The 21,541-nt window shown below is 38.0% G+C and overlaps 1 protein-coding gene across 1 annotated transcript in view; it reads left to right on the top strand.

The window, feature by feature from the left end:
* CNTNAP5 (contactin associated protein family member 5) overlaps positions 1-21,541 on the top strand; it is a 792,545-nt gene that overhangs the window by 759,964 nt on the left and 11,040 nt on the right. The window contains exon 22 of the mRNA XM_041739874.1: positions 20,724-20,942. Coding sequence (XP_041595808.1) covers positions 20,724-20,942 — 219 coding nt within the window. The remainder of the gene's footprint in view (positions 1-20,723; positions 20,943-21,541) is intronic.

The raw sequence follows: 21,541 nt of genomic DNA, 5'->3' as shown, positions 1-21,541 counted from the left end.
ATATGCATTTTACAATACACTTCTCTTGGCTAGTGTATTACAGATAGAAAGTCTGTTGTCAGGGCAGGAGGAAAACTCCTGCGTCAGTATTCCTGATTTTATAATCCATGCTAGGGTGAACAACCATTCCAATCTGTGGGAGACTGAGGGATTTCCAAGGACAAGGAGTTATCAGTGCTAGAACTGAAACAATCCTGGACAACACTGAGCAATTAGTCACTCTGCACCACGCTTAGTTGAGAGGTTTTGAATAGTTTGGAGGAACTAGGCTCAGAGCTTTGGATGCCAGCTGAACAATCAGGTCTCCTGTTATTCATAATCACAGCAAAGCCCAGGAGTCACTAACCCAGCAGGCTGACCCAGGTGAGGTTGGAAAAGGAGTGAGAAAGAACCAATCAGCGTATTGACTAGCACTTCCCAGGCCCCTGCTGTGGTGCAGATCTTGGCAACTTTGTGTGCAGAGATGACTGGAGAAGGGTGTGAGGTTGCTTCTGCCCTTGCAAATCCAGTGAGCTCAGTGGAGACATGAAAGTGCATGCAAGCAGTAATCACACAACAATGAATCTCTAACTCTCAGAAATTGGATTGTTAGGGTATTAAAGGCCCAGGGAAAGGAATCAGAATTAGAGCATCGGTAGCCAGGACACTGTCCCCCTACTGATACTGGGTGGGGGTGAGGGGGTCAGGCCCTTGTTTTTGAACACATCATTTCTAGCTATGCCGAGCAGTGGGGTCTTTCCATTAGAGGTACTTTGTAAACCGATGAGTGTCAAACGCACATAGCATGAGTTGCTCTCCACCTCTGAACAGGAAAGCTCATCTGCATCTTCCATTCCAGCGAGGGGTCACATTATCTTGGGGCCGGTGGGGGTTACTTTGGCATGTTATGGAAGTTGGGGGCCTTGGTTATTGATAGAGTGATTCTCTTGAGGTCTGAGTGGATTTTTTTATACATGGGAAGCTTAGCTCTTGCAGATTAATATTAGGTTTCAAAATAGAGTTATCTTTCCTTATCCCTCTGAGTATATTGGTCTCCTTGTTTATGTGTAAATGTAGGGGTCCCTGTGTTCTGCTTATTTCTGCATACTTTGTCCCAAGTTATTTTCTGTTATGTCATTTGATCTCCCTCACTTTGATTAAAGGGCTTTCTTAGAGTTCTAGTGATCCCAGTCTTTTTGCCTGTAATTAATAATGAGTTGGTGAGCATGTGTTGATTGGGAGCTACACTGAAGGGTATGGCTGGGCCTTTAATTAGAGAAAATCCAATTGCATCTCAGGTCATTCTTCTTGGGATAACAATATTTCTCAGGAAAGATTTTTCCAGTCTCCTCTTGAACAGAGGGTGGTTCTGAAAGTCATGATGGCAAAGAACACTGGTGGGGCTCATCATCTGCTGGGGAAAAGACCTTGTATTTCCTTTGTTTTCCACTGAGCATCTGTGGCCTGATTGGTGGGCATTTCCCTGACCTGTCATAATCCTGCAATAACACTTACTTATTCATTTCTCTAAGAAGTATGGGCAGTTGAGGTTCTAAAGAGCACTGTTTGGAGCTATTTTCTCCTCCTCTAGGATTTCTGTCTTTGTGAGGGGATCACTGCAGAGTTGGCTATGACAGAACAAAAGGCTTTAGGATGCCAAATATTCCAAATTTAGAACCCACTCATATCAGTCAGAGTGCAGCCAGTGAAGATACTATACTGAGACTTATTGCAAAGAGTGGATTTATGTGATCATGGAGGCCGGGCAGGACCTCTGAAGTCCTCACGGTGAGCCCTTGGGAAGTGTGGCTGGAACTCTCAGGCATTGGTTGTGCACAGTGGGATTTCTTCTTCAGCAAAGCTGAAAAAGCCACTTTGCTCTTACATCCTTGCAACGGATTGAATCAGACCCACATAGATTATCTAAGATAACCAGTCCACTGATTATGGATTTCATTCATAGCTACAAAATACCTTCGTGGCAACAGCTGGATTGGGCTATAACAGCAGACCATTGCCTGGCCAAGGTAATGGATCAATAGACTATTGTAGCAACTTCTCTTTATTTGTATTGTGTTTATCAAAGTAAAATTCTCACAACATAAAATTATCAGTGTAAAGTGTACAATTCAATAATATTTACCACATTAACAGTGTTGACCTAGCATTACTTATACACAGTTCCCAAACATCACCATAAAGGGGACCCTGAACCAGTTCGCCATCATTCCCAATTGCCCCTTCCTCCTTGCTCTAGGCAAGCACAAATCTGCTTTCTGAATCTATTGATTTACCTATTCAGGATATTTTATATAATAGAATCATACAGTTTATGACTTTTGGTGTCTTGTTTTTGTTTTTTCACTTAGCACAATTTTTTGAGGTTCAGCAACATGGTAGCATACATCAGTACTTTATTCCTTATTATGATTAAATACTATTCATTGTATGGATATACCAGGTTTTGTTGTCCATTTAGTTACTGATGGATATTGGGTACATTTTTACCTTTTGGCTTCTGCAAATATTGCTGTTGTGAACATTCATGTGTATGTATTTATTTGAATGACTGTTTTCAGTTTTCTTAGATAGATTTCTAGGAGTGGAATTGCTGTCTTTGGAAAGCCATCATACCCAAAGTTTTGACAAACAGGGCAATTTAGGAAATCCTATGTTGTAACCTATTTGCCCATGCCTCCAGTCACCCCCTCTCTGTCAATATAAATATGTCTTTAAAGAGGACTCCTAAAAAAAGGGGAGGCTCCTTCGAGGACTCTACCTGTGTACATTCTGGAGAAGGCAAACATACTACCACATCTTATCTTCCTAAGCCTCAAATGCCAAAGAATGCATATCTTTCCTTGGACTCTGCCCCTGGAGCCTCTAGAATTCTATGAGTCATATCTAAGTAGTTAGAAATTGCAATTTGCTTTTCAACATGTTGGTAACATTGAAAAGCTCTGAATTGAAATTTCCAACTCTTTTCTTGGGTGACTCATGTACAGATACTTTTAGTGATCATAAGAACTATTTCTATCCAGTGCTTCCATAGGCATTGAGGATTGATTGATTGATTGATTGATTTTTACTTATTATTATTATTATTATTATTATTATTTTTTTTTTTTAGAGAGAGAGAGAGAGAGTAGGGGGAGCTCCAAGTAGGCTCCATGCTCGGGACAGGGCTCAATTCCATGATTCTGAGATCATGACCTTAGCTGAACTCAAGAGTCAGACACTCAAGAAACTGAGCCACCCACATGCCCCCTATCTTTTTTTTTTTTTAACTTAGTGGTCCCACCTCCCCAAATAGTGTTGCTAGGTCTGTATCTCTCATTCAGGAGTGAGCTACTTATTAATCATCAGCTGGGACTCAACTGAGTACCTGACTGCATGCAGTGCAGCACAGGTAGTGCACAGGTAGTAAAGGAAGGAAAGTATAAGGAGAGAGCATAAGCTCTGATATCAGGCAAACCAATCCTGAAACTTGGCTCAAGCCTGGCTCAAACACTGGTTTCTTGAGACGTTGGTGATTTCCTCATTTTACCTAGGCCTCAGTTTTCCTACTTGTAAAGCAAGACTAATCATTCCTTACCTATCAGAATTGTTTTGATATCTAAATAATTGTGTGTGTGTGTGTGTGTGTAAGAATATGTATGCACTATATACAGTACTTAATACACAGTGACTACCTGATATTTCAATATTAAATGGAGGCACAGTTACAAAAGGAGAATATGGAAATGGAAATAATAGAAAGATTTCTTGTGAAATTCATGCCTGAAAGAAAACTTGGCAGATGAGAAACTCCATGCCTCCTAACTCTTTCTTTTATAATATTTTTATTCTCAGGATACCTAGGTGGCTCAGTCAGTTGAGCCTCTGACTCTTTGGTTCAGCTCAGGTCATGATCTCAGGGTCTTGAGATCAAGCCCTCCATCGGGGTCTGCACTCAGCTGTGAGTCTACTTGAAGTTTTCTCTCAAGTGTGTTTATACGAACAGTCAGGTCCAGATCCTCAAAAGTCAGGACTATTTGTTTGATGTCCTGTAATTTGATAGAAAACCATAGATGGTTTTAATCAGGAAGGAGATAAAATTCCTAAATACACCATTTTGTCTTCTTTAGCTAGAGAGCTCTTTTCTAACCTGTGGTATTATTTTTGTTATCATAGTGTGAGGTGTTTTTGCAGTCATATACTCAAGTGCCCCTATATGATGGGTGGTATTTATTGATCAAATTAAAATGCAAACACTTTTATATGTTACTGCTAATGCCAATAATTGATAGGATAAAAATGGCAGCACATGTTTTCCCATTATCATTATGTCACTCAAGTTTTTTTTTTTTTCCATTTGCTTGGTATATTCATTTTGCTTTTATTAAAGTATTTGAATGTTTATTTAAAAGATTTTATATATTCATGAGAGACACAGAGAGAGAGAGGCAGAGACATAGGCAGAGGGAGAGGCAGACTCTCCACAGAGAGCCCAATGTGGGACTCGATCCCAGGACTCCAGGATTATGCCCTGAGCCGAAGGCTGATGCTCAACCGCTGAGCCACCCAGGCGTCCCAGTATTCGAATGTTTTAAACTAAGTAGCATCTCTACTGTTATCTCTGCTGTTTCTAGAATGACTGGAATACATATTTTAAAGAGGGTAATGGATTGTTATTTTTAATAGAATGAGTTCCTATCAAATATCATCTACTGATTTCAGCTATTTCCCCAAATTTACTCGATGATATCTGTGAATTCCATAAGAACAGGACTCTGAGAATAGTAGGAATAATACTCTAAAAGCATAATGATTTTTTGATTAGTTATTTTTATCCTAATTTGAGAGATGGGGAAATTAAAGTTCAGTAACTTGCCTTTTCCATCTTAATGCCAGCTCATTTCCAGTTTCCAGCACCTAAAGTCATTTTACAGAGGGCTTTCTTTGGCTACTGGAGCATGCTTTGCCTGTTTACTTGGCAGGCCGGACATGTCAGTGTTTTAATGCCTGCTGGGAAAAACCCACCATCATGATAACATGAGCTAGTGTATAAATACCCCAGCTCCTTTCCACCAGTCAGGATAAATCTGATGTGTGTTCCTCGTTTTCTTCTAGTGTTTCCCCAGGAGGACTGAGTTATAGTTGGGCTCTGGTTGGTATGATAATGCACATATCACTAGTTTCTTTCCCACTTTTATCTTCTCCCCTACCCTGCCAGTGTTTTACTTCACTTCCCAAGTAAAGTACTGCAACTTTAGTGCTTGCCTTATAGTCTGATTTTGGGAAAATTCAAACTATAATGCCCAACCTCCCATTCATTAATTGGAAGAAGTGGTAAGCAAGCCAGATTTACCTGGTTCCAGAGATCATATTTATTCTACTATGCCATACAGTGTTTAATAAGAAGTATATGAAATATAAACCCCATTTCACAGAACTTGAGATCTTATACAAAAAATTAGCACATGAGGAGGAATGACATAGCTAAATCAAAGTTAACATGTTAGCTTAAGGCTAATTAGGAAACTTAGTTCTGAAGTGGTGAGTGCCTGATAGAGATCTGCATTGGACAGACAGGCATCTCCTTCCACAGGCAGCAGTGTGGAACCTTAGAGAATAATATATTAGATATATTAGATAAGCATTGTTAAGTATTTACTGTGTGCAAGGCCATAAGTGAGGAGCTTTACCTTCATCTTACATGTAATCTTCACATCAAATATGAGGCAGAATCTTAAGTATTTTTTGCTGGATCTCAAACGATCCCATAATTTAGTAGTTTAATCCAACATCTATTTAAAAATATTTAATGATTGTGTGGGATAGGAATGTGGGCAGATCTTGCCTCATTGGTCCTTTAGCTCCTTGAAGAATTAACTATAGTATCTTGGTGATATCTGGCTAATATCCAGGCCAGTCTGGAGAATCTAAGACATATTTGTTCATGAGTGTGGTGCCTTGGAAGGTGCATCTAGAAGGCTCAGCTCAAGCAAGCCCTTCTCTTTCTCTGTTTAGTCTCAAGATCTGTCCACATGATCTATCAGAGCAGTAGGGCTTCTCACATGGTAGCTTGGGGCAGAAGGTGCCAGCCCACTTGACAGTAGTTCTGGAATTGGCAGAGTATCATTTGCAATGTGTTCCATTGATCAAAGCAGTCACAAGTCAACTCATGTTCAAAGGGAGGGAATACAGAGCTATGTCTCAATGGAAGGGATGTAAATTATTGTGGCCCCGTGTGCTCATGCATGCACTCTACTCATTCCCATTTTATAAACGAGTAAACAGCTCAAAAAATATCATAGAATATACTAAGGACACAACGTTAATCAGTGGGATAGTCAAATGTTGAACCCAGGGAGCAGTCTGATTCATTGATAACAAAAATCTGTGTCTGGAGGGGAAGTTGCACAATTGTTTAATTGAATGAAAATGTAAAGAATAAAGTTTGGCTGAAGAATGTTGAGTCAGAGAGTGTAAAAATGATACATGATATTCAATACATGATATTCAATATTTATTCTCCTCTTCTTAATAGAACATAGTAGTGTTTTCTGGTTTTGTTTTTGTTCCCAATGGTTCAGTACATTCCTAGCCTTCTTCTTGGGTTAAAACTGGTCGTGCAACATTGTCCTGGACAATGAGCTTGAAGCAAAAGTCACTAGATTTTTCCAAAAGGCCTGACTTAGCAAGTATGCCCTTCACCCTCCCTACTTTCTTCTGCCTGGAACATAGACCTAGTAGCTGGAGCCCCTCAACTTAGATTATGAAGAGGAAGAAAAAGGATCTAGTCTATGGAGCTGAAAGTGTAAATCTAGAAAAAAATCTAGTGATATCTGGAACTAAGATACTAACTCTACACTGGTTCACATCCAACCTACTAGCTGAGAATAAAATAGTTTTGAGCTATTATTATTTCTTCATTTCTCTTTTCCCTGATATATGCAGTCAAATGCAAATAACTATGGATAATTTGTGGGTTTGTACTCTCTGAGTCAGATGGAGAAAGAGGAAAGGAAATGCCACTATTTTAGCCAAACCCAAAAACTCTGATAGAAGAACAATGATATATATTACCAAGAACTGATGACTGAGGGTTGCGACATTCCCTTATGTGTCCCTTGCCTTACAGAGGAGTCAGTGGATGAAATCTTTGCTCACATCTGGGTCATGAAACCAGTTTGATCTCTATTATTCTGGAAGTCATCTTGTTATGAATTCTGTAGATTTTGAGGAGAGGACACACTCTGTAAACTTGCATGGAAAGGAGACTACCTGGAGGAGGAGGTTTCTGGGCTGGGACAATTGCCCTGCTGGTGGATACTGCACTATAATTGTGGCATACCTGCTTGTCTTCAATTACTATTTACTGAATTATGTATGTGGTATGATTTGAAGCATTCTATAAAGCACACCAATTCCAGGCTCAGAAATCTCAGAAATATGCTGCTTCTTTTTATGAAATCTTTGAAGATTCATTTTTAAAATATAAATATAAATGTGCTCCAGAAGAAGAGCATAGTAACTAATCACCGAACATTACTACTTCATTAGATTGTCAGTCACTTAACATCTCCTTTCATCAGGAAGAGTTTGGTTCTCTCGGATGAGCACACTTTGCCAAAGAAGGTTAAGTTCATGGAAAAAATTCTAACCTTGTTCTGAGGGAAAAACAAAACAAAACATATAGAATAGAATTTAAAGGTCTAATCACGGAACATATTTATTGAGTTTCTACATCTCCACACCTAGGCTCTGTCTGGAATCAAGGTTTACCACTGACTGTAGGAATTTGGACAAGTGGCTTATTTCTCTAAGCCTTAATTTCTTTATTCTGTAGCATGGAGATTAACATCGTTCCTATTCTACAAGATTGTTGTGATGTGATCACCACACAGACATGCTCATTTAGCTTGAGCAACACAAAGCCTCATACAAGCTCTATGAGTGTTAGCAGTGTGAGAGAGGAAGACAGTGTCATGTCCTGCAGTCTGGGGCTGAGTTACTCAGGCTAAGTTCAAATCTTAGCTCTGTCACTTTGGGTATATTGTTTAACTATTTTTTGTCTTTGTTTCCTAACTTTTAAAATGAAGGTAATAATACAAATGGTGTTTTATTATCACAAGGCACTTAAAATAAGCATTTGGTATAGATTTAGTCATCTTTTCATTGTGAATATGATACAGACAATTCTTGCTTAACATGGCACTGCAGAACATTTAGAAGTGATCACACATGCTACACTTGGGATGAAAGTTCTTAATAATGCATGAGAAAATTTTTGATAGTTCTATTACCTTTAACTTTTTCTCCCACAGCATTAAAAACTCTTAGAGAAATGAAAAAAATAGTAAAACTGATATTTGTTTAGTAATTTTAGTTACATACTATAACCCAAATATTAGAAACATTGAGAATTACTGTGTTTGGAAAAAAAAAAACAACCTTATAAAGTGTAGTTTTAACAGTGCTTGCCTTCTCATTGTATGACAAATAGGGAGGGAATATCTTTTCTATGCTATGGTGAATTGTCATATGCCTAAGTTTGGATCAGTTTCTAACATGTTATCCTTTGTGCTTTCAATGTCATGAAATGTCTTGGCTATTTCTTTTAATGTGAGGGTTACTGCCGTATCACTTCCTCTGGGACATTGTCATTCTCTTTGTCATGAATCCACTTCATTTGTATCAATTTATATTTCTTCTGATAATTTCCTGTGGCCGAAGATCTAGAGTCTGTCAAATAGTGTGTGTCAGCATTTCCATGGTCAGCTATTTATTTTTTTTTTTTATAAATCCCTTTACATTTGAATTTAACTTTCAGTGTAATTTTTAATCTCTTTTCTGTATTTTCATCCTTGTTGATCAAGTCCCCTTTTGATTATCTATTTTTGTAAAATATCACATGGGCTTATGATTGAGAGACGAAGAAGCAACACAACTCTGTTCTTTGCTGTCTGTGTGGAACCTGAGTAACAGATGGCCCAGTGACCAATCACCTGTAGACTTTGAAAGAAATGATGTGATTGGTCCCTAATTATGGTGAGCATCTGTAATTTACATATTTGTGGGCTGAAGAACAAGCAGGAGAATTTGTACTTTATAAATTATTCCTAGTTAGTATACTATGATCAGTAAAATTTAAACTATGTTGCTTGGGGACTGGAGTTATTTAAATTGTGGTAATTGAAATTGGATCCATACAAAGTGGAGACTTTGCAAGCACCAACTTTATTGAATAGAAATATTTAAATGAAAAAATTACTATTGTTGTATAGCCACTAAAATATTAATATCTAAGCATGTTTTAAAAGTGGAAATAGAACCACTTTAACATTCATAAAGAATGTTCCTATGTGTACTGTTTTCTTATTGTTGCTGTAACAAATTATCACAAACGTGGTGGCTAATAACAACATAAATTTGTCATATAGTTCTGGAGGTTAGAAGTGTTAAATAATCTTTATGAGGGTGAAATGAGGCAGAGCTGTGTTCCTTTTGGGAGCTTCAGGGGCAAATCTCTTTCCTTTTCCTTACAGTAGTCATTTGCATTCTTTAAGCTTATAGCACTTGCCTCATATTGTTAGAACTTCTTGCTTCTCTTATCACATCTCCTGCTACTGCCTTTGACCTTCTTGTCTTATTCTTATACGGACCCTTGTGATTACACTGGGCTTACCTGGATAACCCAGGATAATCTTTGTATCTCATGACCCTTAACTTAATCATGCTATAAAGTCCCTTTTCCCAGATAAAGTGACATATTCAATGTTCTGAGGATTAGGATATGGACATCTTCAGGGGACTATTATTCTCTACCACATCATATGTCTTGCAAATCAAAATATCAAAATATATATTATGATCAGCTCAATATCACCTACTGGGGAACTGAGAAATGAAGTATGTTCTTCATGGTTAACCTGTCACAGATGTTATTTTAATGAATCTTACCTATTTAATATAAAAATCATCAATTGCTTATTGAGTGATAATCTAGAAATACAAAGACAAATTATGTCTTCCTTCCATCCCCAAGGTACTAAGAGCAGCACAGATAGTGTTATGTTCACCAGAAAGTTCAGGTGCCAGGCCCTTGGACTATACTGATCCAGTCACCTCTACAGACACACAGCCAGAGGACACAGAGTTCAAGCCTGCACTGGCTTCTGGCCCTAAGGTGCTCCTCTCCCCAGGCCCAAACCTAGGCTTTGCCCTAGTAGACTGAAAGTGGCTCCTCCATATAGAGGTTTTCTGTAGCCTCACCATAACACAATATATCTGTGGTGTACTAATTGTCTAAAATTATCAGATAAACCATTTTGTAAACTAAGCAAGCCATTAAGCTCTTGTTTGTAGGTTCAAAGGGATAGTATGATACATAAGGGGAAAATTATAATAGAAGAGCCAAGCATTCTAGCTACAGTGATTTTGAATCCTTGTGAATTTATTTTCTTCATCACAGAGACAGTATAATTCCACACTACTCTCTTTTCCAACTCTTAAAGGTAATGTGTGCTATTTATCTATATGATGCTTTCCCACTTAATTTGATAGATGCTCAATAATTAGTACTCCTAGTATTATTATGGAGCAGTATTTCAAAGGTTTATCTGAATGACATAAACATATAATAGTGTCTAGTGTTATGAGGTATGTGATACAGGTTAGAAGATAATTGGCACAAAAAGAAAGAAAGAAAGAAGAAAGAAAGAAAGAAAGAAAGAAAGAAAGAAAGAAAGAAAGAAAAAGAAAAGAAGAAAAGAAAAGAAAAAAAAGAAAAGAAAGAAGAAAAGAAAAGAAGAAAAAAGAAAAGAAAAGAAAAGAAAAGAAAAGAAAAGAAAAGAAAAGAAAGAAAAGAAAAGAAAAGAAAAGAAAGAAAAGAGGCAGCATCAAATATAATCATCACCAGCAGGATAATTTTGCTGTGGCTGGTCTCCATTCTGTCCCTAAAGAGTAGCTCTATTTTCCCTTATTTGGAGCAGCCAAATTTAGGTCATTCAACCTAGACATTAAGATCTTCATAAAAGGTCAGTGTATAGCTTATCAAAACTAACTGCCGTTTAAACTGAATATGTGGGGAAAGGTAGGGTTTTTAAAAGGTAGAACTTTTGTTTACTGAAATGACTTTGTTATCTAATGTTATTTAGGTGGCTTCCTATGTATGTATGTATGTATGTATCTTGCTTGGCTTCCAGAGATTGGTGTGTGTGTGTGTGTATGCAGACTTCTTTCCCCCTTCCTAACAAAATTCCAGTTTTATTTAAGCATTCATGCTCCTCCATGAAGCCATGTGCTCCTTGAAAGTTTTCCTCCATCTGAAATCCTGGAGGATACCTCCTAATTGTCTGAAACAGTGGTTTTCAAAGTTTGGCCCATGGTTATTGGGGTGGGTTTGGAGGGGGTCCTGGGACCCTTTCAGAGAATCCACAACATTAAAACCATCTTCATTTTCACACTAGACATGTGTTTTTGTTATGTCCTCTCACACATGTAGAATGGTGTTTTTTCAGAGGCTACAAGATGTGTTATGGTATCTCCACTGAGACAGTTAATGGAATGTGTACCGTGAGTTCTTGTTTTCAAATTTCCTGAGCTTTGATTTCTAATACAGGGGATATTGATAGATACAAAACAGATATAGATATTCAAATATTTCTTCAGAATTTTTTTTTCAAAATTTTTAAGAGTAGAAATGGGTCTTAAGATCAAAAGCAGGTCTTAAGCACTTCTGGTCTAAGCAATAACTATGGTCCATTTTCACTGCCAGAGATTTAAATAACCATGAACATGTGACACAATATGGCCAATTAGAGGAAGTCTGCAGGTAGCGGAGGTTGCTGAGTAAATATTTTGAGAAAGGATCCTTCATTCTTTAAATATAGATTTATTTATTTATTTATTTTAGAGAGGGCATGTGCATGGTGTCAAGGAGCAAGAGGAAGAGAGAAACTTAAGCAGACTCTGCACTGAGCATGGAGCCTGAGGTGGGGCTTGATCTTATGACATGAGATCCCACCTTCAAGGGTTGGACACTTAACTAATTGTGTGCCTGCCACAGGTGCTCCAAGATTCTTCATTCTTAAAAAAAAATCACAGGATGAGGAATGAGGTGGCTTTTTTCTTTTCTTTTCTCCTGGATTTTGCTGGGTCTGGATGTGGTCATGGTGTGATGCCTGGAACTGCACAACCACCTTGCTACAGCTTGAAGTTGAGACAGCCACAGAGGAGGAACCCTTACCTTCCAAGAGCATTCCTTGTCTCATTTAAATCTGTTACAACAAACAAACAAAAAAGAAAGAAATAACATCAAAAATCTGAAAGGTGCTCAGGATGGCTTTTACTCTTCTTGATGCTTTAACTCCACAATTAGCAATTCCATATCAGAGTAGAATATATTTCTATTTTTTTTTAGAATGTATTTCTATAGATTATTTTTGGACTCTGTTAAAAGGCTATCTGTTAGGAAATGTAGGATCTCAGTTTTCCTCATTTCCTCTAACAGAATAAACAACATAGGTATAAATTAATACACCTGAGTTTGATTCTGACCCCACATCAAATAATCAGTAACCTAGAAGGAACTATTTTTGTGTCTTTGAATCTCAGCTTCCGAATCCCAGTTTTAAAGTCAGAAAAGTGATTTTTCTATGGAAAACAAGCAGAATTGCGATTGGGGGTATGATAGCTAAAGTTTTTTATTTTGGGAATTGTTGCTAAGGTTTAACTGGTTCAGTAGTCACTATCCTACATCCATAGAGGTGCCTGTGCATAATGCACATAACCAAGCAACCCAATTTAAAAATGAAAAATATAGTTCAGGTACTGAGTTGTTCAGTTCAAATAATGAATCTTTAAATGGCAGAACTTTTGTTTACTGAATTGGCCTGGTTATTTTTTAGTCTTCTTGCATCATTAGCATTTATATGTATGCATGTATGTATATATTTTTACTTTAAAGAGTTATGGAAGACCTATTATGGGCCAGACCCTGTTCCATGCAGACTCATTCAATCATCCAACAGATCTATTTAGCAACCTCTATGTCTGAAATACTATGTTAGAAATTAAGTAGTTAGTGGTAGGCAAATAAGCACACTTTCTTCATAAAAGTTTCTTTCTTGTCGTTTGGAGTGGTGCCTAAAAGCTAAACCAATAATCACACATGCACACACATACGCACATATATACACAATTACAAACTTCGAGGAAAGGACTTAAAAAAGAAATCATCTTGTTTCGGTGCTAGAGACTAAGAGGAGAAATGTGGTCCTTGGTAAGGTATCTAAAGAAGTGCTCACTGACAAAGGGACTTTTAGGCTGATACTCAAGAAAAGGAGGCCGTCATGCAGTGTTTGGGAAATACTTCCTTGGCCGATGTGTAGGCCCTGATTCTTGCAGCCTATGGGGTCATAATGAACAGGACAGACACTGGGATGTATAGCAACAAATGTCCTTGGCTACTCAGACTCCATATGAACAGTGCATTTAGCTCTAGGTAACAGGTGCTGAAATAATGAGGAATCTATTCCATGTGCACTCTTGGCAGCCCTGTACGAAATATTAATGAACCTGGCCGGCCTCATCAAAGAGAGTTCCACATAGTGTGTCCTGAGTGTGAATGTGAAAGTAAAGAAACTATATGCTGATCAATGGCCAGAATGAAGAAGTTTGAAATGTATGTAAATATTCCTGATTAGGCTGCGTTACTGCTCAGATTATGAAACATTTATTTTTTCATTCATTAATTTACTAAACACACAGTCTGTGTGTTGGACACAGTGTCCTAGTTATTGAAGGTGGAAATCTGAAAAGGACAGTTCCCCTGAAAACATGAAGCTTCCAGTCTTGTCAGGGGACAGATTCATAAACATTATGGTGAAATAAATAAGTATCATAGAAGTGGGCAAAATATCTTTCTTGTTTCCTCCCTATCTTTTGAAAATCATATTTTGCTTTGCTTTAAGGCAGAGTTAACTTGATTTTTCAGTGTTTTGGATGTGCTGGACTTTCTCATTTGAGGCCTTATACGATCTTTACTGGAACATTCTGCCCATCCACTCATCCATGATTATTGTCTATTCGTCACTTAAGCATTTATTTAAATACGTTTATTCCAAGCCATCTATTTTTTAAGAGTCTATTTATTTATCTGAGAGAGAGAAAGAGAGAGAGAACCATCAGGGAGAACAGTAGAGGGAGAGCAGGGAGCCTGATGTGGGGTTTGATCCAGGACCTGGGATCATAACGGAAGCCAAAGGCAGACGCCCCGTGGACTGAGCCATCCAGCAGCTCCTGGTAGTTAAGTTTCAGGCTACTTCAGGTTTTTCTTTGTATGATAACCTGTGGTTTCTCCAGATGTTGATAAATAGTATGAGGAGAAATCCTGTTATTCTCCTTGATTGGAAAGGAAAATCTTGGGAAGAGTAAGAGAGAGAACAGCATTTTCCCCTGGTGGGGACATTGTTTGCATTCTCGTTCTACCATTTCTAGGTGATAGCATTCATTCTTTCATGCATTCATTCTGTAGGCATCCATAACCCACACATAAATTAGTCCCACCCTTGCTCCTGATGAATGCAATTGCAACCTAAAAACAAACAAACATACAAACAAAAAAATGAATTAGGGAATGCAGGACAGCCCTGGTGGCTCAATGGTTTAGCGCCGCCTGCACCCTGGGGTGTGATCCTGGAGACCGAGGATCAAGTCTCATGTCAGGCTTCCTGCATGGAGCCTGCTTCTTCCCTCTGCCTCTCTCTCTCTCTGGAAAAAAAAAATAATAATAATAAATCTTTAAAAAAAAGAATTAGGGAATGCATATGTCTTTACTATAATACAGAATTCAGTATAAAACAAAGTTTGTGCTTTCCTTTGTTTTTGCAACTTATTTCTTCTTAGTTATATAAAAATATCTTTTCTACCTAGGATATGTAGAAAATATCTTTTCTACCTAGGATTTGTTGGTGGAACTTTTTCGGCTGGCAGCGTAGCTTAGATAAAGAGTTTGGAATTTCACTTGCAAATCCAAAGCATAATATCACCTCATAACATTCAGAATGGCTAGAATAAAAAAAAAAAAAAGATAAGTAACAAGTGTTGTCAAGGATGTGGAGGAAATAGAGCCCTCATGCACTATTTGTGGGAATATAAATTGATGCAACCAATATGGAAAACAATATGGAGGGTCCTCAAAAATTTTTAAAAAGTAGAGCTACCATATGATCCAGTAATTGCCCTGCTGGGTATTTCCCCAAAGAAAACTAAAACATTGACTTACAAAGATCTATGCACACCAGTGTTTATTGCAGCAGCATTTACCATAGCCAACATACAGAAGCAACCCACATAATCATGGACAGATGAATGGATAAGGAAAAGACACACACAATAGAATATTACTCAGCCATAGGAGATTGTGTCATGTGCAGCAAGATGGATGGGCCAAGAGGGTATTATACTAAGCAAAATAAGTCAGAGAAAGACAAATAACATATGACTTTATTTATATATGGAATCTAAGAAACAAAACAAATGAACAAACAACCATAAAACCTGAATCAGACCCAAAGATACAGAAAGCAAACTGATGGCTGCCAGAGGGAAATGAGGTGGGGGGATGGGTAAAATAGTGAAGGAGGTTAAGAGGTACAACATTCCAATTATAAAATAAAGAAGTCATGGGGCTGAAAAGTGCAGCATAGACAATGTAGTCAATAATATTTTACAATCATGTGGCAGATGATAACTACACTTGTATTTTGTAATGTACATAATTGTCAATTCACTATATTATATACTTGAAATTACTATACTATTATATATCAACTCAATTTCAGTTACAAATAAAAGGCATTTACGGGTGTCTGTGTGGCTCAGTTGATTAAGCATTGACCCTTGGTTTCAGCTCAGGTCATGATCTCAGGGTCATGAGATGGAGCCCTACCTAGGGCTCTGCGCTCGTAGGTGAGTCTACTTCTCTCTCTCTCTCTTTCCTTCTCACTCTGCCTCTCTACCCACTTAAGCTCTAAATATATAAATCAATCAATCAATCTAAAAAAAATTAAAAAGGAATTGACATCAACAATTTAACTTTGTTATCTCTACCTTCTGGTAATAGAAAATAAATCCCAGAAAGGTTAATCTACCCAATAATCCACAGAAAATGGTGGAGACGGAATCAAACCAGATGTTTCCAGCAGAGGGGTTACCTGAACAGGAAGAGTTAAAAAAAAAAAAAAAAAAAAAGTTTGGCATTTCAAGTTATAACCTCAACTTTAATTGAGCTTCAACTTTGCCATATGATCTTTTTATATTCTTTTAATTTTTCTGAGTACCAGTGTCTCCATCCATAAATTTTGGGTGATAGTAACAGATATCTAGAAGAACCTTGGAGGGGAAAAGAAATAATACTTTGACACAATTGTAGCATAGTTATATGAGAGGTATTTAATAAATGGGGATTATTATTTGCAGCTTTTAAATTATTTTGAGCAAATGAGTACTCCCTACCACATATTAGTTAACAAGGTTATAAGAAGGATAATAATTTGGAGTAATCCTAACATTTTTATTTTTTATTTTGCCTCTCCATATGTGCAAAGATCTGAGAAATGATTCTATCAGACCTCATAGTGGGAGTATTTTCTCCTATCAGGGATTCTTTCCCTCTTCATTTCTTTTCAGAAACATTTCCAAGTTCCCATCTTTATTATATATCTAGAATAAATACACTTTCCTAAACATAAGACTTTATTCAAAACATCTCTTCCTTTAAGGAGAGAATGTCATTTTCTGTCATTTCCCCCTATTATCCATGTACTTTTTCTTGTATCTGGAGCTTGTATTCCTAGCAGTCACTATAGTGATGTCTTCCAAGGACCTTGGCCCTGATAGAGGCTTCTTTCTACCTGGGTTCTGGGAATGAGATCGGGCATTTTTGACTTAGACCCTTAGGGTATGGTGACAATGACATCTTACTTTCCACTGCTTTGAAATCCTACAATGCAAAAACTTCATGCTAGTTTCTGTTCTTCTTTTCCTATCTTCTGCTCTTCTAAATGCTCTGATCTCTAACTTTACCTCTTGAGAACTACCAATCAGTAGTGAATGTGCATTTGGAATTATAGCTGGGTACATTGAATTCTAGTGCCATTTAGCAAGAGTACACAGTCTTCATTAAAGAAAGCTTTTTGGCCTGGGAAATAGTTGCATGACAGTGTCCAAAAAGTCTCTTATGCAACAGTCTTTTGAAGCCCATATTAAGAAATAAATACACAGGGATGTCTGGGTGGCTCAGCAGTTGAGCATCTGCCTTTGGCCCAGGGCGTGATCTGGGAGTTCTGGGATCAAGTCTCACATTGGGCTCCCTGCAGGGAACCTGCTTCTCCCTCTGCCTGTGTATCTGCCTCTCTCTGTGTCTCTCATGAATAAACAAATAAAATCTTAAAAAAAGAGAGAAAGAAATATACATGTAATCCTTTAACGAGTAACAAATATGTACCACTACTATGGCATATGTATTGGAATATTTGGAAAGCAGCAGTTTCCTCTGCATTCCAATGTTCTTTTACATTTAAAGAAGTGTCACCTTACATATCTGTTGAATTCTCATTATCTTTACCTGAAAAATTCTCATGGAATCTCAGATATGCAGTAGTAGGAAGAATAATGATCCACAGAAATACCCAAGTCCTAATCCTCAGAACCTGTGAATATATTTCGTTAAGTGGCAAGAAGGAAATAAGATTGCAAATGAAATCAATGTTACTAATCAGCTAGTTTTAGAATAAAGAGATTATCCTAGAGCGTTTGGGTGAGCCCCCTGTATTCACAAGGTTCCTTAGAATGAAAAAGGGAGTCAACAAAAGAGAATTAGAAGCAGGTGTAACTGTGGAGGAAAGACACAAAGACATGCAACAGAGCTAGCTTTGAAGATATGGGAAGCCATAGGAATGTGGGTGGCTCATGCAGAAGAATGAAGCTAGACCATTCTCTTACACCATACACAAAGATAAACTTAAAATGGATGAAAGGTCTAAATGTGAGACAAGAATCCATCAAAATCCTAGAGGGAGGGGATTCCCGGGTGGCTCAGTGGTTTAGTGCCTGCCTTCGGCCCAGGGCGTAATCCTGGAGTCTCAGGATTGAGTCCCACATAGGGCTCCCTGCATGACTGTCTCTCTGCCTCTGTCTGTCTGTGTCTCTCATGAATAAATAAATAAAATCTTAAAAAAAAATCCTAGAGGAGAACACAGGCAACACCCTTTTTGAATTTGGCCACAGCAACTTCTTGCAAGATACATCTATGAAGGCAAGGGAAACAAACGCAAAAATGAACTATTGGGACTTCATCAAGAGAAAAAGCTTCTGCACAGCAAAAGAAACAGTCAGTAAAACCAAAAGACAACCTACAGAATGGGAGAAGATATTGGCAAGTGACATATCAAATAACGGGCTAGTAGCCAAGATCTATAAAGAACTTCTTAAACTCAACAGCAAAGAAACAAACAATCCAATCATGAAATGGCAGAAGACATGAACAGAAATTTCACCAAAGAAGACCTACACATGGCCAACAAGCACGTGAGAAAATGCTCCGCATCACTTGCCATCAGGGAAATACAAATCAAAACAACGAGAGACCACCTCACGCCAGTGAGAATGGGGAAAATTAACAAGACAGGAAACAACAAATATTGGAGAGGATGTGGAGAAAGGGGAACCCTTTTGCACTGCTGGTGGGAATGTGAACTGGTGCAGCCACTCTGGAAAACTGTGTGGAGGTTCCTCAAAGAGTTAAAAATAGAGCTGCCCTAGGACCCAGCAATTGCACTGTTGGGGATTTAGCCCAAAGATACAGATGCAATGAAAAGCCAAGACACCTGCACCCCGATGTTTCTAGCAGCAATGTCCACAATAGCCAAACTGTGGAAGGAGCCTTGGTGTCCATCGAAAGATGATGGATAAAGAAGATGTGGTCTATGTATACAGTGGAATATAACTCAGCCATTAGAAATGATGAATGTCCACCATTTGCTTCGATGTGGATGGAACTGGAGGGTATTATGCTGAGTGAAGTAAGTTGATAGAAGAAAGACAAACATTATATGGTTTCATTCATTTGGGGAATATGAAAAATAGTGAAAGGGATTATGGGGGACAGGAGAGAAAATGAGTGGGAAATATCAGTGAGGGTGACAGAACATGAGAGACTCCTAACTCTTGGAAACCAACAAGGGGTAGTGGAAAGGGAGGTGGGCGGGGGTTGGGGGGGTGACTGGGTGACAGGCACTGAGGGGGGGCACTTGATGGGATGAGCACTGGGCGTTATACTATATGTTGGCAAATCGAACTCCAATAAAAAATATACAAAAAAAAAAAAAAAGAATGTGGGTGGCTCATGGGAGCTAGAAAAGGCAAAGAAATGGATTATCCCCTAGAACTTTTAGAAGAAATGCAGCCTTGTCAGCACCTTGATTTTAGTGCAGGGAAATCCACGTCGGACTTCTATAGAATTATAAAACAATAAATTTGTGTTGCATTGTTTAACTTAAATTGTTTGCATGTGTGGTAATTTGTTACAGTAGCCTCATAAAATGAATACACATGGTTTCTTTACTTTTCCAGTAAGAAGAGAGGGATGATAAACTAGTGAGGTTTATATGGGTATTGAAGGCGAAGAACATAAGGGCAAAACTAGAAAAGGCATTAACAAGAGATATTAGTTTTTCCTTTTCTTCCGTATTCTCATCACATCTTTTCCTACATACTGCCAAAATAATTCTTGCTTGGAGATACATGGAGGCAATCTGATCTTTGTGGATTTGAAATAAATTATAATCTCTGCTGGGTGGAGAGGGAAGTCCTTGCCCTCTTCCAGAAAATAAACAGATTATCACAATTAGATAACCTTTTGAACCATTTAGGTAGGTTGAAACCGTTATACCTTAAGAAAAAAGGAAGCAGCTCATGTGTATTGCAATTTTATGTCGCTGTATCTTAGCAATTTGTTCAAATGATCTTTACTAACAGAGAAAGGGGCTACTGAATAATCTGACTACAAAACTTGAAGAAAATAAGACATTAGATCTTGCTGTGAATCATAAATGATTGCCTCTTCACCTTTTACAAGGACTCAAAGATACTTTGGAAAATCAGAAAATCAGTGCTCTCCAACCAGTACCATGAACAGAAGTAAGCGGGTGAAAATCTTGAATAGATGGTCAGTTTATACAGGCCACTTAAAACACTGAGCATGAGACACTTATGGAAGGGCTACTTTGACTTCCATTCTCTTTAATCCATTTTTTTTTCTCTTTGTGACATTTCTCTTTGAAATGTACAACATTCAATGTTGTAATGAACACTGTAATGTCCTTGTACTAATTCCCAGCATCCATAGATAAATGGTGATGGGGATAATGCAATACATTTTGTAAAACATCTAGACTGTAGAACAGATTTATTAAGTCTTTGCTACAGTTCATAAAATACATGAATGAAAATTTAGAAGTTTGAAATGTTATCTCAAGGCAAAGATGGCCCTCACGGTTCTCTATGATATGTTGTTGATAAATTGATGCTGATAGTGTGGAGGTAAGGTATGGGAAGAGAGACAGGAGATGATTTCCCTTACTCAACGGACTGCAAGGTAAATTCCGTGATTTTAGACATTATTTAAAGAGGATATGGAACATAGTTTGGAAAACAAACAACTGTAAAACACAGGAGTGTCTTTCATGTTGCAGAGCATCTTGGATTGGATTCTGAAATTGCCAAAGCCAACACCCTGGGTTTTGTTGGATGCCTGTCTTCAGTCCAGTATAACCAGGTAGCACCCCTGAAGGCAGCCCTGCGTCATGCCACCATTGCACCTGTGACTGTCCAAGGGACCCTGATGGAATCCAGCTGTGGCTCCATGGTGGATGTGGATGTGAATACAGTGACCACGGTGCACTCTTCATCAGGTACACAGAATACCCAGGGGGAACTGCCTTCTTGCAATAGCACTACTTTTGATATCTTCAAGAAGTTTCTAGGTTAAAGGCTAGTATTACGCAAGCCCTTACTTTATATGATAGTTAAGAATTATGACTGGTTTCTCATGGTTTTGAATATTATATGTGTTGAATATAATCCCACTTTTAATATGATGAGTAGTTAGAACTCAATGCATGTGTGTATGTATATATATATCTATATATATCATTACAGTTTGAGTGACTACTTCTCTGAGGATCGAAGAGTTTAGGATCAGAGATGGGCAGGCTAGTTGTTGAACTAATATAATTCATGTGATTAAAATCAGCCTTTCATAATAATAAAAAGGCCCCACAGCATTATCATTCAGACATCTTCTCTTATTTTACCACTCCCTAAAACACCTTTTCTGTCTTTCCTCAGTCACCACCATCATGAGTGTCTTGAACTGTACCTGGGATTTGTCTTAATCAAGCATGGTGATCAACTGCCAAATAAGTCATTAATCATGAACAAAGAAAGGGGACTGATTTTTGCTGTTGCCTACTCATCACCAAGCTTGGTGTTTTCCTGGAAGCAGTGAGGT

Source organism: Vulpes lagopus, chromosome 24 (assembly GCF_018345385.1).
Source record: "Vulpes lagopus strain Blue_001 chromosome 24, ASM1834538v1, whole genome shotgun sequence".
NCBI classification, from domain to species: Eukaryota; Metazoa; Chordata; class Mammalia; order Carnivora; family Canidae; genus Vulpes; species Vulpes lagopus.
This window is presented reverse-complemented; position numbering and strand designations above follow the sequence as displayed.